Below are 16929 nucleotides of genomic sequence, written 5' to 3'. Positions count from 1 at the left end.
AAGGGCCTATCTCTGCCCAGCACATGTGTGCTGGAAGATATTGAATAACAAAGAGATCACATTCATAGGATTTAATATCTGTCTATATAGTACTTGTCTTTCACTCACAATGGTGGGAAAACTGGAGACTCGAGAGCTGCTTATTTGAGTTTTTACATTTCTGCTCTCATTTTCCTGTAATAAGTCAGAGATATTTGAGAGCTGTGATTTGGCAGTCATAGAGCTTGGGAAGGTGTTATTGGAAGAGCTTAATCAACAATTCCTGTGTGGTTCACCAATTTAAAGCCCTTGGAATTGGAAGGAAGCTCAGAGGAAATCTAATCCTACAAAGGATTCACTCTGCACTGCAATGTCATAGCCCAAGCTTATCTAAAATGCTTGATTCTCGATATTGGGCTTCTTAGAAGTAATGTTTTCTTTCTTAGTTTTTACTGGTGAAAACAAATGATGATTTAAAACCAAAATGGGAAATAGGACCATGACATTCTTATTTCTAAACTATTAATTAAATTATATATTGTATTAATAGGGATGAGGAAACAGATACCTCATATAGATGAAGTTCTGGAAATTACAGTGGATGATTTACACTCATTTTTTAAACTCTTCCTTTATATTTTATTTACATATATTTTAACCCTAGCATTGTACCATCTTCATTTATTAAATGTCTGATTAAATATCCATCCAGTTTCCTCTCTTCTCAGCATACTGTGAGAAATAGTCACCATCAGAAACTGTTTGTAAATGATCTAAGGATAACCATGGGAAAGTGCCCAGGAGCCAGTATGTTGTGAAATTGATAAACTCTGCCTCCGTGTGTTGCTCTGCTTTGCAGCCCTGCATCTCCATAGTGTTATGATCCCTCTAGCTGCCCACTGCTTTCAGGAAAATCTGCTAAACCAAATAAGATTAGGATGTTAGGGCTTTAATGGGTTACTTCTTTCAGGAGAAATTTTCTTTTCAGTATAAAGAGAAAAGTCATATCTTGCTAGTGGCAGAATTTTGGGTATTGGTGAAGAAGGCATCTAGGGCTAGAGGGCCTTTGTCAGCATTTTTAATAACATCACATGTAAGCCTTATTCCAAACACCCTGGCCTGAAGAGCAGATAAAATGCCCAGTGACCTTTATTTGGTTGTGTTCTTAGTTGGCACTTCGTTGACTCTACCTTGCTCATCATCACACATAGACACAGGCTGTCACCTTTTTCTTCAATCTCCTTGACCCATCTGACTCATTCGTACAGGTTCATACTCACATGCCTGGTCCCCCTACAACATGTCAAATAAGACTGGGCTCTAGACTCTGACTGCCAGGGCTGAGTTGCCTTCTCTTCCTTTTACTATGTGTGTGGACTTAAGCAACCTTTCCAAGTCTTGGTTTGGTCATTTGAGAAATGGCATGTGCGGGTTTCTTAGGACAAAAAGAGATAATAGATGTAAAAAGCTTTGTCTGGTGCCTAGCATAGAGAGGTCAAGAGATGTTAGCTAAATAAATAACAACAAACTCTTTTAGAGAACTTACAACATGCTAATATTTACACATATCAAATCATTTAATTCTTACAATAACTCTAAGAGATGATAACAATTGTTATTTCCATTTTATAGTTGAATCAGAGCACAGAGGTTAACTGACTTACCCAACTCCCACAGCTAATAAGTGGCAGAGTCAGAATTTGAGCCCAGGCTCTCGTTTCTAGAGAGCCTGCTTTTCACCATTCTGCAGTGCAACCTCCCCTACAAGCAAATGGTGTTCCTCCAAGAGTATTGGTGAAAGTATCAGAAAATGTCTCTGCATAATTTGAATCCAGGTGAAACTAAAGCTGTAAAATGCAAAGTGGTGTGGAATTAGCTCTTTCCACCATGATGCAGAAAACCAGGGCTACCCTTTATAACTGTATAGTAAGAGACCTCAGATACCATCCAGTGCAACTTCTTCACTGTATAGGTAAGGAATCTTGAACCTAGGGAAATCCAAGAACTTGTACATGGTCTGTCTTAAGCCAAGACAGAACTAAACTGGTTAGGTTTCACAGGTTCAAATTCAACCTTTTTATTCACTGCGTTTACTGCCAGAAACTCTCATTTCCCTTGGATTAAAGACTGTCTGTTCTCCATTGGCTAATTTCCTTTTGACCTAAGGTAAAAATCTATTTCGTTTTGGTCAAATGGAATTTTTTACTGATAATGTAAAAGATGTAAAAAGTGGGGTTAAATAAGAGCTTACTAATAGGCTTGGGTTAATTCCACTGACCAAAAATGGCTAGAAGTGGTTTCTTGGAGGGGTAGGAGAACAGCTGGCTCCTGCTGAATGTCAGTCTGATGATGCTAGACAGTATGTCTTTTTGTTACTTCGTGGTCACCTAATGAGCTTGTTCTGTAGTAAGTGGCCCTGTTTTCTCTTATGTTGCCTGTTTCTGCAGAACAGTGTCTTGTTCCCTGCTTTTCAGTGACTGTATCCCTAAAAGTGAGTATTGGCAAAAATAACCCTGCAGGCAAGATACATTTTAAATGGTTACACAACAAATGCTTTCTCTACCCCTACAGTAATACACTTGTAAAAGAATCAGATTGGGGAAGGAAAAAGCTGTTGAAAAAAATTTTGCTAAGCAGATGCTTATTCTAAGTACTGAGAATATAAAATATGTTTTGACATTGAAGCTCTAGATTATGAAAGAATGCTGATTCATATTGTTCTAGAATCACCAAATGCTCATGCTATACGGAAATTTAACAATCTAGTATAAATCCAATATTATGAATGTGAGCAAAGAAGACAGAATGATTAACGGCTCAAGGTTACAGCTAGTTAGAGACAGTCAAGACTTCTGGCTCTCATCCTGGAATTTTTATAGTAAAATATCTTATAGATGCTCAACAATGTGATCACATGAAAATAGCTAAGACCATCCTAATGGTGGCTTATCAGGTAGGGATTCACCCTTCTCATGCAAGAAGACATCCAGGGGAAGGCAGAGCAGGGCTAGAACAAAGAATAGTGGTGTTATCAGATATTTGAACTGTTCTGTGTCCTGATCCTTCCACTTTCATGTGTGTTCATCCTCATGTTTGATCCTCATCGTGTGATAACACATGGCTGTTGCACCTCCAGGCTCAGGTACTTGTACTGGTGTAAAAAAAAAAAAAGAAAAAAAAAAAGCCTAAGAAGCATGCCTATCATCTGACCTTTTCAAAATTTTTTCAGAAGCCTCACCTGGCAACTTCTGCTTAAATCTCATTGTCTGGAACAGGGTCACTTCTGCATCTCTAGCTACAAGGGAGTCTGGGAAGGTAGGTGCTTTTGGCTGTGCACAGTCACCCCAAACAAATTGGGTATTTTTAGTAAAGAAGGATGACAGAATGGATAATGCGTAGGAAACTACTAGAGTCTGAAACATAAAGTATACTGGAGGAAAGTAATTAAGGGCCATAGGTTTTAGGGTTAGACACATCTGAGTTCAAATTCCAGTTTTGACAATTTTGGGACAGGATATATTACTTCCTTAGGCCTCAGTTTCCTTTGTTAATGGAGGTAATTATGGCAAAATGAGGAAACAAGGTTGTAGTGAAGTTAAAAGAAGATAATTAAGATATAATATGATCTCAATAAATTTTCACATTGTACCACTGCTTTAGAATCTGGTAAAATTGGTGTTGCTTACCCTCCCTGGACCAAGTTGTACTTTGAATTTTTAAAAGTAAATTTATTGGTTAGTAAAATTATATAGATTTCAAGTGGACAATTCAATAATACATCATCTGTATATTGCACTGTGTGTTCATCACCCAAAGTCAATGTCTTTCTGTCACTATATCATACTTAATGGTGAAAAATGGAAAGCTTTTCCTCTAAAATAAGGAACAAGACAAGGATGCCCACTCATACCACTCTTATTCAAGATAATATTGGAAGTGTTGTGAGGAAGATCCTTGTAACTAGAATTTGGTGGACCATAAAATTATTTTCTGAAAACTAAATTTCTCAGTCAAAAATATGAAGGCATTGATATTAGAAATTTTTCAGTAGAAAGATGGGAACAGTTTATACTATCATTAGCAGTATATGAGAATGCTCATTTCAATAAACTCTTGCTGACTCTGAGTGTTATCATTAAAAAGTATATATATATATAGTGTGTGTGTGTGTGTGTGTGTGTGTGTGTGTGTGTGTGTGTGTGTGTCTGCGCATGTATATTGGAATACTTTTTCTGAACTTGTCGCTAAATATAACCTTTTAAGTTCTGATTGTATATTCAAAGCCACATAGGCAGAGAGAGTGGACAGATGTGCTAAGGGCTGCCTCTGAACCTGTTTCCTCCACGTGACATCTGAAAGGGGAAAAAATGCTGCTTTTATGAAAGAATAATGATTTCCTTTCACATGTTTATACCACTTCCATTTTGCCTTCTCTGAACTTCTTTCTCCATATCATAAAGAATTTGAGTTAAAGAAATAATAAACTGGGTTATTGTATAAAGCTCTAAAATTGGTACAGTGGGAGCATTTATGGCTGAAACTAAAGGAAGGCTCAGTGACAGAGACTCAATAATAGGCAAACATAGATATTTGAGTGCATTGTGTAAACACCAAAAGCCCACAAGTAAAATAAGAAAGGAATTGCTTTGTGCAAATGTAGCAGGAAAATTAATCTAGGGACAACCTGGAAACAAGGTGACCATAAGTAGAGAGTGAAGCACTGAGGTTAAAGAGATAATCATGAGCTTAAGTTTTATATATAGGAATATGGAAATAATGAAATCTAAAGCTTCTGGGTCATTCTAAAGCCTTATGTCAAATTTCGTATTCTACGATTTTAGAGAGACATGGAGAGTAAAAGTAGGACACATTCCCTGAAATTTTTCTATGTTCTGGGAACTTTGCAATCATTAACATATTATTTAATAATCATGTCAAGTCTTTGAGATGCATATTATGATTCTTATTTTACACAAGAGGAAATCAAATCTTAAATAAAATACTTAAAGACTATTTATCTCCTTATGCAGGACCTAAGATTCCAACTAGACTGATCTGCATCTAAGGCTCATCCTCCTATTTACTCAGCTGTAAGGCGTACCTGAAAATTTGATGAGTCAAAGGACAAAGCCTACTTGGCCTTAATTCTATTGCATAGAGATGACAGTCACTTTTTGGTAAAATTCCTTCTTCCACTTAGATGCTATAATTATATGTATCCAAACTGGGATAGTTAGAGGTAGGTTTGTAAAATTGTTGGTAAAATGATTCCCTTTTCTTCTCTGTGACTGTCTTGTGTAAGACAATTCCTTCCCTGACCTTGTGCATAAATTCCCTTACATGGCCCTAAGGTGGGTGGTGACTCACTCACCTCTGACTGACCAGACAGACCCATAATGCTGACTGCAGGTGTGTGGATGGAGGCAGAGGAGCCATCACATTTTTTATAAGTGGAAAAACCAAACAAATTAAAAGATTGCCAGGAAATGTTAAAATAATAGGAGTTCTTTCTCTTGGAGAAGAAAAAGCTGAACTGTGGCTTTCAGAAAGACTTCCCCCAAAAAAGAAAAATAAGAATTCAAACTAGCTGATATCTGTTTCCACTGAAAATGAAGAGGAAACGGATTTAGATTTCATTGCAAGAAATTTAGATCAAAAAGACTAATTTCCTGATAGCTATACTTGTTGAATATTGCAGTAGATTTCCAGAAGACACTGGGAAAGCAACTTTCTTAATCATAATTCTTTTAAAAATGGAATATCATTTGTTCAAGACATCCCAGGAGGCAGAATAGTTAGTTTTCAGGACCTTGGACAGGAACTGGTCCATGACCCTAGGGATTTCATTTCATATTTAGAGGAACCTGAGACTACCCTAGGACACCAAGGAAGGAATGTAAGCATGAAATAAGGCGGGAATTAAAGCAGTCTAGAACATAAGACTAGGGGATCTTTCAAAGCGAAAGCATTACTTCTTTAAGGAAAGTGAAGAAATATCTATATATTTTCCCTGTATGAATGTGTCCCCTCATGTAATTGATGTATAAATATGTAAAGATAAGCTATGTTGAATGCTGTTGTTTGAACAGGATTATTTATGAAAATGCGACAAGATTTGAATTTGGTTCAATATAATGGCTGAAATGTTATTTTAGCCACCCAATAGAGATCAGATTATTGCTTAAATATATCCTCATATTATGAGAATAGAAAAAAAAAAACAATCAGTATAAGGATGAATCTTCAGAGAAGAATTTTTGCCATGATAATAGTTTGTAGAGGTGATTATGAAATCCAAGACGATATTATTTCATAGCTTGGCTTGCTAAATTCAACTTTGCTATCAAATCATTACAGATCGGTCTTTTATGAATAAACGTCTGTTGATTTGGTTTGAAAATAATCACATCTCACTTCCTCACAATCATATGTAGTTTAAAAATTCAGAGTTGCAGCTCTTGTTTTTTTCTCTACTGAGATAGTTCTATTTTTACCCTCAATTCCAGTACCTTTCTTAACTTTGGCCTTGTATAGACAATAACGTCCACTTATATTTAAAAACTTTATTATTATTCAAACAATAACGATTATTTATAAACTTCATACTCTCATAAATCTTCCCATCAGGTCTGTTTAGAAGCTTAGTTGCATATAATATCTTAATTTGCTCCCTATAAATCTTTTTGTCATGTAAGATAGAAATTAAGATTTTTCACATATTAATTTTATATATTATAGGCTTTGTCAGATGCCATTCCTTTCTTTCTGTCTTCTCTCTAGGTTTTAGGCAGCATCATAACAGTGATAAAGTCTGTTATAAAATCTGTTACAACCCAGTAACATATAGTACACTTCCATGTTGCAATCTTGTAGTGGTATGCCAGATGTCTCATTAGATAGATCTGTTACATAGAGTGTCATTCTATAAATCATGAACCTTCTGCTCCAGTGGGACTTCTCTACTATTACTTCTAAAAACACATTTTGTAGATTCTCATTCACTCCTATTCACCTTGAATACCAATCCTTTGCTTACATTCTTCAAGGCCCAGTTTCATTCCTACTTTTCCCAAGGGGTATTATCTGATATTCCTCCTCTCTCATTCTGAAATTTAATATTATGGTATTTTTACTTTCCTTTGTGACATATACAGCTTATTACTGTTGCTGTATCTTGTGAGTTTGTGTCATACCTTTACAGCTGTATCGTGAATCCACATAGGTGGCAGTATAAAATTTAGATGTTAACTCTTAGATAAACCACTGTATGATTTTGGGCAAGTTACTTAACCTCTTACAGCTTTCACATCCTCATCTGTAAATGAGAAGTTATAACTTCCAAATGGAGCTGTAATGATCAACAAATAAAATGCTTAGCTATTTTAGCACAGTGCCAGACACATAGTAAATATAAATCAATTTGAAGGCAGAGCCCATGTCCGATGTTTCTTGGCAACTCCTGAAGTTCAGAACCCAGGGATTTTTTTCTCACGTTGAGAGCTCAATAAACTATTTGCTAATTGAATGTAAATATGCTGCCTTCTACCATGTCTGAGTGTGTACAATTGCATGGCCTTTTTATTTTTTACAAGTTTTATTAAAAGCCAGTTCTTCATATGTTCACAGGTCCTTGCAGGGCTGCATGAGAAGTGTCTAAATAATTTTTTTAATACCAGGAAAAGCAAGAGGAAGCCCGAGTGGCAGGATGGAAGGAGGAGGGGAGGTGGGTTTTGTGCTGAGTGTCTTATTTTCAGTCTGGTGTCATTTACTCATGACCTGGTAGACAGGCGAAGAATGTATGTCCTTTAGTTTTCTTTTTATCTGTGGAAAATCTGTTTACATTTGAAGACCAAGAATAAAGGCACTTTCTTTTATTCCCTCAGCTTTATGGAGATATAGTTGGCAAAGAAATTGTATATATTTTAAAATATACAATGTGATTGTTTGATATACATTATATTGTAAAATGATTACTACGGTCAAGTTAACTCACACATCCATTACCTCACATAGTTACCATTTTTTGTGGGGAAAACATTTAAGATCTACTCTCAGCAAATCTCAAGTATACAATATATATTATTAACTATATAGTATTAAATATAATATATATTATTAACTTATATTACAGTCATCATGCTGTAAATTAGATCCTCAGAGTTTACTCATTCTGTAACGAAAAATTTTGACCAACATCTCCCTATTTTTCCTAATCCTTAACCCCTGATACCCAGGATTCTACTCATTGAATCTATGAGTCTGACTTTTTAAACTCCATGTATAAGTAAGATCATACCGTATCTGGCATTCTATGTCTGGCTTATTTCACTTAGCATAATGTCCTCCTGGTTTATCCATGTTGTCAGTGTGTGTGTGTGTGTGTGTGCGTGTGTGTGTGTGACATTTTCTTTATCCTTTTATCTATTGATGGACACTTAGGTTGTTTTCATATCTTGGCTATTGTGAATAATGCTGCAATGAACATGATTGTACAGCTATCTTTTTGAGATGCTGATTTTATTTCCTTTGGATGAATGCCCAGTAGTGGGATTGCTGGATTGTATAGTAGTTCTTTCTATTTTTAATTTTTTGAAGAACCTCATGCTGTTTTTCATAATGGCTGTACCATTATGAAAATTCCCATCAACATTCCCATCAACAGGGCACAAGGATTCCCTTTTCTCCACATCCTCATTGACAAGTGGCACTTTCTTTAGGCAGCTTTTCCTGATTCCTAACCTCCAGCACCTCTATTAGATACTTATACTAGTCTTTGTCATATCATTAGTTCTACTGCTACTAAGTGAAAGTAACATGATTTTAAGCTTCCTGGAGGCCGTGTTCCGAGGCCTTTGTATCTAGTACTGTTATAATGAGTACAATGCAGTTGTTTTAAGAGTCAAATTAGATCATGTTTATAAAAGCAATTTTAAAACATTACAATTTATAAAAGTATAGTTATTATGGTTGTTCTTCCTCCATTAGAACTATCCTCATGGAAATTTATATATTAGTTTGGGGTCCTTTAGGAATTGTGAGAGAAATGGGTAGTTTAAACATGATCCAATGCATGGTACTTAGCTCTCCATCAATTTGTGTAATAAGGAATTGCTATCCGAACAAGAAAATATGAATAAAGGAACTGGGACAAATATTTCATGGAACCATTTGACTTATGCATATACTTTTATAGATTATGCAAATATACATGTTTAATTGCTTTTTGCTATTAAGAGAAATGAATAGTCAAGTAATGTAGAACTGTTCCAGTTCTAACACAAACAAGCTTCATGCCCACTGGTGAGCAATTTCCACTCTCTGTGGCTCAATTTCCTTGTCTGTAACCTGAGGGGTTTGGACAGAATATGTCTAAGGCCTTCGCTAGATTTAAAAAACAAGGATTTTCTGGTTCAAATGTATAAAATATTCTTGCTCATCTGTTCTGCATGTTTTTTGATCAAATAGTTTTCTGTGATCAAAGTCCAAAGATGGTACCTTAGCAGTAAAGTTATCTCCCTTGTAACACTATCGTATGGCAGGGGAATGGTGCCTTTTGTTGAGGGAGTTGGCTGGTGACGTCTGTGTACCTTGTGGTTTCCTGCACCTGCATTTATTGTGAGAAAGAAGCATCTGACTTCCTTCCTCACGCCATCTTCTGCAGATAGACGAGGCATTCATTTGTCAGCTGCAGTTTTTACCCTTAGAATCAGTCAATGCCTCTTGTCTGAGCGTTGATATGTTTTCACAGTCCATGGAGCTGCAGATTTTATGATGTGTTAATGCTTCCCTGTGGACTGGATGAGGCCACCTAAAGATGGTTAAATTAAAAGGCAGCAAATACCTTAATTGGTAATTAATCTTATAAAAAGGAAACAAGAAAGCTTTCATTTCAAAAATATAGAAAAAACTTATTAGGTTTTATTACAATGCCTGTAAAACTTTTATAGATACTGAGATTTAAGTCTTAAGTCCTTTTTTTTGAAAAACAAAACCCTTTTAAAATAATTTGAACTAACTATCGCTGTAATTTTGTAACATTTATCTTGAGAAATTTTGAAAACTGCTTCCAAGTTGTCCACCAAAAATTTGAACTGCTTTCATCAAAAGCGAATATATTTGTGTCTCTCCAACACCAAATTTTATTAATTTGTGCTCTAGCACTTCCCTATGGAATCAGACAGAAACTAATCCCTAGTTGAGATGATACTCCTGATTCTCTTGCTCTTCCTGTCCTCAATAAGTAACTTGAACAAAAATTTTCATCTCAGCTCTGTTTTTAGGGAACCTGACCTAACACACTTGATTTAAGGTGATAGAGGTCAAAACAAAGAGAAGAGACTGGATTAGGAACATCTTAGAAGTAGAGACCACAGGAATGGATCAGCAATAGAAGGGAAATATAGACACCAAAGTTCCTAAACTTTGTTAGTGAGCAACTCGCTGGGTAATGGCACTGTTTACTAATAAGAGATGTCTGGAAGGAGCAGGTTTGCAAAGCAGAGAGGGAAAAAATTCTATTTCAGATATGTTAAATTTGAATGTCTATAAGTGGATATGTCAGGCAGGCAATTGAATGTACTAATCTTGCTCCAAAGGGCAGCCCAGTCTGAAGATCTATGTTTAGAATTCAAACATGGTTTTCAAATGGTGTTTGAAGAAATGTGACTGAATGAGGGTACTTTGTGAAACTATAGATGAAGAGAAAGTTTTCCAGGACCGTGACCTGGTATGACAATATTTGAAGGCTGAGCAGAGAAAAAATATCTAGCAAATACCTCAAGGAGTAGTCAGCGACTGATGAGGAAACTGTGAGAGGGCTGTGTCACAGAAACCAAAAGGAGAGAGGGTTTCAAGGAGAGTGTGGCCAACTGTTGAATACAGCTGAGTGGTTAATGAAGATGAAAACAGAGAACAGATCATGAAATATGGCAACAGGGAAATTATCAGTGACCTTGGCAGGAGAAGAGTTTGACAGGAGAAGATTCTGAGGGCATAGAAATAAGCGGTAAAGGAGAGAGTGGGTGATGAAGAAGCAAACTCATTGACTTAGGCAACTATTATTGCTGTGAGCAGGAGTAGTGAATGGATAGTAACTCAGGTGGAACAGAGTCCAACGGTTTGTGTGTGTGTGTGTGTGTGTGTGTGTGTGTGTGTGTGTGTGTGTGTGTGTGATTGACACCATTAAAAGAGAGAAGTTGATTTTACAAAAGAGTGAGCCAATTGCAGGATAAAATCCATGAATAGACAAAAAGCAATGGGACTTAGTCTTCAAGAGCAGTAGTTGGCTTTATCCTGAAGCAGAAATACTTCAGGTTTACAACAGGAGGGCTGCCAGAGAATATGAATGCCAATGAAGAAAGCTTCATAGGTTGTGGTATGTGGCTGATTAGTTTTTGTCAGATTGTTTCTGAGTTCTTCTTGAAATATGAAATGAAGAAACTAGCTGAGATGGGGGTCAGAGGTGGAGTCAGTAGTTTGGAGATTTGAAGAGAGAAGAGTCAGGATAAAATAATTATATTAGAGACCAGGAAAATTCATTTACAAGGGTGAAGTGGTACAATTTCTTTGCTCTTTGAGTGTCTCTTTTGGTATGCATACTCGTGAATTTTAAGATTGTAAGTTTTCTTCCAGCTGTGTTTAAGTGCTCAGGTGTAAACATGGAATAGGTGAATGGTTGGGTTTAACTAACATTAGGGTTTTTTTCCGGAAAACACAAGAGAGTTAAAGAATTTTCAAGAGAGTGATTATGAAGGTTGACTATGAGTTCTAAGCTGGGCTAAGAGGCAAATGAGAGGAAAGATGGAAAGAAAAATAGTTAGGTAAATGGATTTGAGGTTTTCGTGAGATTGAATGAATGCCGGAGTATGGATAGTAGACTACATGAGCTTGAAAGATAAGAGGGGATAAACAGACCGGGATGTTAGACAACCACATTCAGAGATATTAGCAACATTTGTGATGAGGTCAAAAGTGTGACCATAGAAGTGGGTGGGTTAAAGGAATTATCAGTGGATGTAGGGAGCTGAGAAACTGTGGGGACATAATATTGAATCATTTACAAGGGTATCAAAACCCCCAAATTGGAGAAAGAAGTAGAGGAATAGAGGACACTGAGGTGGAAGATAAAGTCACCAGGGAAACTGAGAGATGGGAAACTGGCACAATGCGATATTTGCTTAACTTCATCCATTTCTATGAGTTCCTAGTTTTTTCAAAGTATATTTTAAGCATGGTATTAAAATAAAAAATCAAAACATAAGGCCAAATCTCCCATAATCCCCTTATTTTATCAGAGGGTGTTGGATTTTGACTAAGCTGGTATCTGTTTCCTGTCTGCTTACTCTGACATGGCCGGGTGTTCCACTTGCTTTGCTTACTCACCCTTCATAATGTGGCAGGGCTTGTTATTACCACGAGTGTGTCTGCCTCTTACCAGGCAGCCAGCTTGAAGCAAGCCCTCAAATGAACCAGCCTTCTCTTTGTGCTGGTTGACCTCCTACCCCAATGTACTGATTTCTCCAACATTGCTAAAATTTGGGACAACCACTACTAATCATGGTTGTAAATAGGGCAGCAGTCCTTCATTTCTCAAAACTTGTTTCACTGTGGATGTCCTAGTTAGATAGTCTCTCATCGTTTTCACAGAGTTGATCATTTGATTACATTTGATTATTCTCCTGGATCAATTCAGATCTTCCATGGGTCCCAGTTATATTTACAAATTATTTGGCAAATCTGTCCCCTCCATTTCCCGTGACTAATGAATCCTTCTTCCAGGTTGTGAGTGCTGCTGCTGCCAGGTTCTCTTGAACATCTGCTAATTGTTTCTGGACAGGGAATTATGGAGAGAGTGGAATGGATGCTTTCAAAGAGCTTGCTGCTCAGGAAGGTCTCTGCATCGCCCATTCAGACAAAATCTACAGCAATGCTGGCGAGAAGAGCTTTGACCGACTCCTGCGCAAGCTCCGAGAGCGGCTTCCCAAGGCCAGAGTGGTGGTCTGCTTCTGCGAAGGAATGACGGTCCGAGGCCTTCTGAGTGCCATGCGGCGCCTTGGCGTTGTGGGCGAGTTCTCACTCATTGGAAGGTAAATTATTCTCCTTTTTAATCTCTCTCATGCAGGCACACACACACGCACTTTAGCACACAAAACTGGACTCCAAAGTGGGTGAGATGTGCACTGCTGGGCTAAACGTTAGTTCCTGAATCTCAGTGGGAGTGGGGCTATTGTTATTTTCCTGATAGAAGAGAACAGAGAAGTCAATAACAAGATAAGAGTATTTCAGAAAATGGTGGGGAGTTGTTGCCAGTATGCTTTGTCCTGGAGAATTATTCTTTTAATTTTCTTCCCACCTCTTCCACCCCACCCTCAAACACACACACACACATGCACACGCGCACACGCACATGCACACGCACACATACACACACCACAAACGCTCATGTCTTCATATTTCCTAAGTATAGAAATCTTAATAGGTAGGTATTGGTGAATGGAGGTCAGCAGTGAGTATGGAAATATACGTTAAGATTTGAAATTTAAAGAATTGGCTAAATGCTAACGAAAACTTGTAGCTGAACATAATTTCTTATACTTATAAAACGGCTGAGGGTGATGCTTTCAAAATGTGATTTCTGAAACTGTGGGTGGTGGGTTCCAAAATCTCTGTTCTTCTTTCTAGATCATATGTACTCGTGTAGAAAAAGATTTTTAGTCCCATTGTATTTTTCATAGAGTTTTTGGTCCAACAGGTATGTTGTTTAATTTGCTATCTTCTAATATTGCATAAAAGAACTGGTAAAATTTTTCCAAAGAACCTACTGAGTTTACTTGAATGAAAGCCTCCGCTGATCTCCGACTCCGTCATGCTTTTCTTCCAGATCTCTTTTTCTCCTCTCCTCTCCTCTGCTGGCTAGAGTACAGTCATATCACACCCACTAAAGTACCTGAACCACTGACCCTCTTTGTTAGGAAACGGGGTAGTCGTGGTGTAGGCATCCTCACTGGACCTTTTCCTTCCACCCTTGAACTTGTGGTAATGACTGCAGTAGTCGTAAGACTAATGTCACCATCATTTGGAAGTAGAGGCACAGGACACTTCAAAGACTTTTGAGAAGAAGGTAGGATAGAAATACAATTAAATGAATAAAGAAACAAAGAAATACTCTTTAGGTATAAGGCAGCATGGAGTCAAGGTCAAAGTATAATTCAAGAATAAGAAAATTATTGAATTTGGGTAAAATTGGCACACTGCCACAAAGTGTCATTTTGGCATCTTCATCATGATGCAGTGTGTAAAGCCACTTAAGGAAGAAAGTCTTTTAAGAAGAAGTATTTAAGGAAGGAACATTATTTCCTGCATATGAGAAGGATGTAAACAGCATCATTGAAGTGTTATGAGGAATAAGGTTCTTAACATGTGCACTGGGACTGATGGTCCACAGGGATTCAGTATTTTTAATTGATTGTGAAAACTTACTGCTTTTATGAAGGGTGCTTGTTTAAAAAAAAATCCTCATGTTAACCATTTCCAAAGAAAAATAGTCTGTTTTGTAGAATTAATTCTCTCTAATATCTCAGAAATGGCTACCTACCTGGATTCTTGAGATCTTGAACAGATGTGGCAAATATATGAGCTTTGGGGTATATAGACTGCATAATTCTGAAATATAATTATACAAAATGCTGTTGTGAGTGATTGGAGTGTAAAGAACTCATTCCATCATTATTATTTAAAAGCTGGACTAGGGTGGCAATATAAACTTACCTCTCCTGCTAATAATGCCACCGAGCTCACACAAGTATTTCTGAGAGTCTCACGTGTGCTTGTTCATAAAGAAGGAAGCTCTATGTAATATCTACTTCTTTTATTCCTCTTTTTCTCTGCCTCACCTCTGCTGGGTTCTACTGATACATCCTATGGATACTATGAATACTACTCTCTCAACCAAGGATTACTGCCAAAGATGCATGGAACCCTTGAGATACCAACACTATGCTACACTTGGTACTTCCCTGCCTTTCTGGGCTACATTCCATGAGGATCTCTCAGAGTGGTATTAATGGCTTTACTCTCATATATTAGAGGAGTTTTGCTCACAGCTCTCTCCCTTCCCTGGGAGAGATAGGAGTCTGGATAGGAATCCATAGGGAGCTGAGCAGGGGAAAATGCCAAATAACACTTACACCAGCCTAGAATTAGCTTTTCCTTCAGATGCTTGACTCTCCCACTTCCTGTGGGATGAATTCTGTCCCAAATGCTCCTTCATCTCTTGTGCCAATGGACATTTGGCAGGCCTGGTTTCCTCATTTCAGCAGACATGTCCTGCAGTGTTCTAGTTTAACATCAAGTTGCAACTTCAAGCTCCATTTGGAAAGTTGTCAAATATATCTCCTTCCTATTTAAAGGGGGTTTATTTACCAAGTGATAAACTCCTTTGAAGTCGAGAGCCAATGTTTAGTTTCTTTGACAATACATGATATGATTCTGGCTGCTGCCAGATTCACAAGAGGGCATTGTGTAGTTGGTGATGGACCTCTTTTCATAGAGGTAAAGATAGGAAAATCATGGTGCAGATTGCATAAGAGATATTTAATTTTAAAAAATTAGAACTTTCTGAATGAAGATTTATGTTCTCTTGCTTCCATGACTCCTCTTTTCTCTTACACTTCATATCCAACATAGAAGGAAATGTTGTGGATTCAACCATCAGAACATATCCAGACTTCGACCACTTATTGCCATTTTTGTTGCTACCATCGTGGTCCAAGCCAGCATCATCTCTAATGTGGGTTATAACAGTAATCTCCTAATTGATCCTTGCCCCTCCCACCATCTCTTCTTAAGGCAAAGCAACCTTTTAAAAATTTAAGTCGGGTAACGTCATTCTTTGTTTTATACACGAAATACCTCAAAATGGATTCCCATTTTTCTCATAACAAAGTCCCACATTCTGTCACTGAAAGTAAGTTATTTATAATATAATAATAAACCATAATTACAGATATAGAATTTTTAAATAGGAATTTCTTAGAGATAATAAAAATGTTCTATCTTTAATAAATGTAAGGTAATAGAAAAATAAAAACCCAACAAAGCATGGGTTAAGAATTCTAGCTCGGCACTAAGTAATCATGTGATCTTCTTTAAGTCAGTTTTTGTCTCAAGTCTATTTTGTTTTCTGCAAAAATTAATGACATGGCTCCAGATCATCTTTCAATGTTTTCCAGTCCTTGAATTCATAATATATTAAGGCCATATGTCAGGCAAGAAAAGAAGTCCTCGTGAGAGAGAGGGAAAGACCATATGACCAAATTATGAACAGTGGGAATGTTTTTAGAGATTCATTTTTTTCTAAAGATATTCATGAATTTGGATTAATCAATTTACATTTCTCACCTGTCACCTTCATAAAATCAGGAAAACATAACCAGCAGACCCACAGGAAAATCAAACCTTTAACTTTGGACAAATTGGCATCGTATTCTCACCAACATGTTAACTAACCATGGTCAAGTTAATCACCATACAAAAGAATGATTCCTTCTTGGCTCTATGAAATTGCCTCTTTTGAGATGCTTCTTAGAATTGTGCTCACCATATTTATAATTATGATTTTAATGATAGCAATGACCATGATGATGATGATGATAACAGTTGTTTAGGACTCACTATGCCAGGCACTGTTCTAAGTACTTTGTATATGTCAGCCATTTAATTATCAAAACAATATGAGATGGGTACTAGTATTTATTCCATTTCGATATATAGAGAAGTAAAGAACTTGTCAAGAGGTGCTGCAATGCCAGAGCTGGGACTTGAGCCTCGGCAATTTGGTTTCAGAATCCATGCTCTTAATCACTAAGTTACACGGTGTGTCAATCTTATTGTTTTGTTTAAGAGACGTTAGCATTACCCAATCTTATTGTTTTATTTAAGAGACGTTAGTTT

The 16929-nt window shown here is 37.0% G+C and overlaps 1 protein-coding gene across 5 annotated transcripts in view; it reads left to right on the top strand.

The window, feature by feature from the left end:
- GRM1 (glutamate metabotropic receptor 1) overlaps window positions 1-16929 on the top strand; it is a 342810-nt gene that overhangs the window by 101410 nt on the left and 224471 nt on the right. For all 5 annotated transcript variants that reach the window (XR_895664.2, XR_895663.1, XM_011356108.1 and 2 more), the window contains one exon: window positions 12815-13064. Coding sequence is in view for 3 of the 5 variants with exons in the window: in XM_011356108.1 (XP_011354410.1) it covers window positions 12815-13064 (250 nt within the window). In the remaining 2 variants the exon portion in view is untranslated. The remainder of the gene's footprint in view (window positions 1-12814; window positions 13065-16929) is intronic.

The sequence above is a fragment of the Pteropus vampyrus genome, unplaced genomic scaffold, assembly GCF_000151845.1.
Source record: "Pteropus vampyrus isolate Shadow unplaced genomic scaffold, Pvam_2.0 Scaffold24, whole genome shotgun sequence".
Taxonomy (NCBI): Eukaryota; Metazoa; Chordata; class Mammalia; order Chiroptera; family Pteropodidae; genus Pteropus; species Pteropus vampyrus.
Note: the sequence above shows the minus strand (reverse complement) of the source record. Positions and strands in the feature narration are given on the sequence as shown.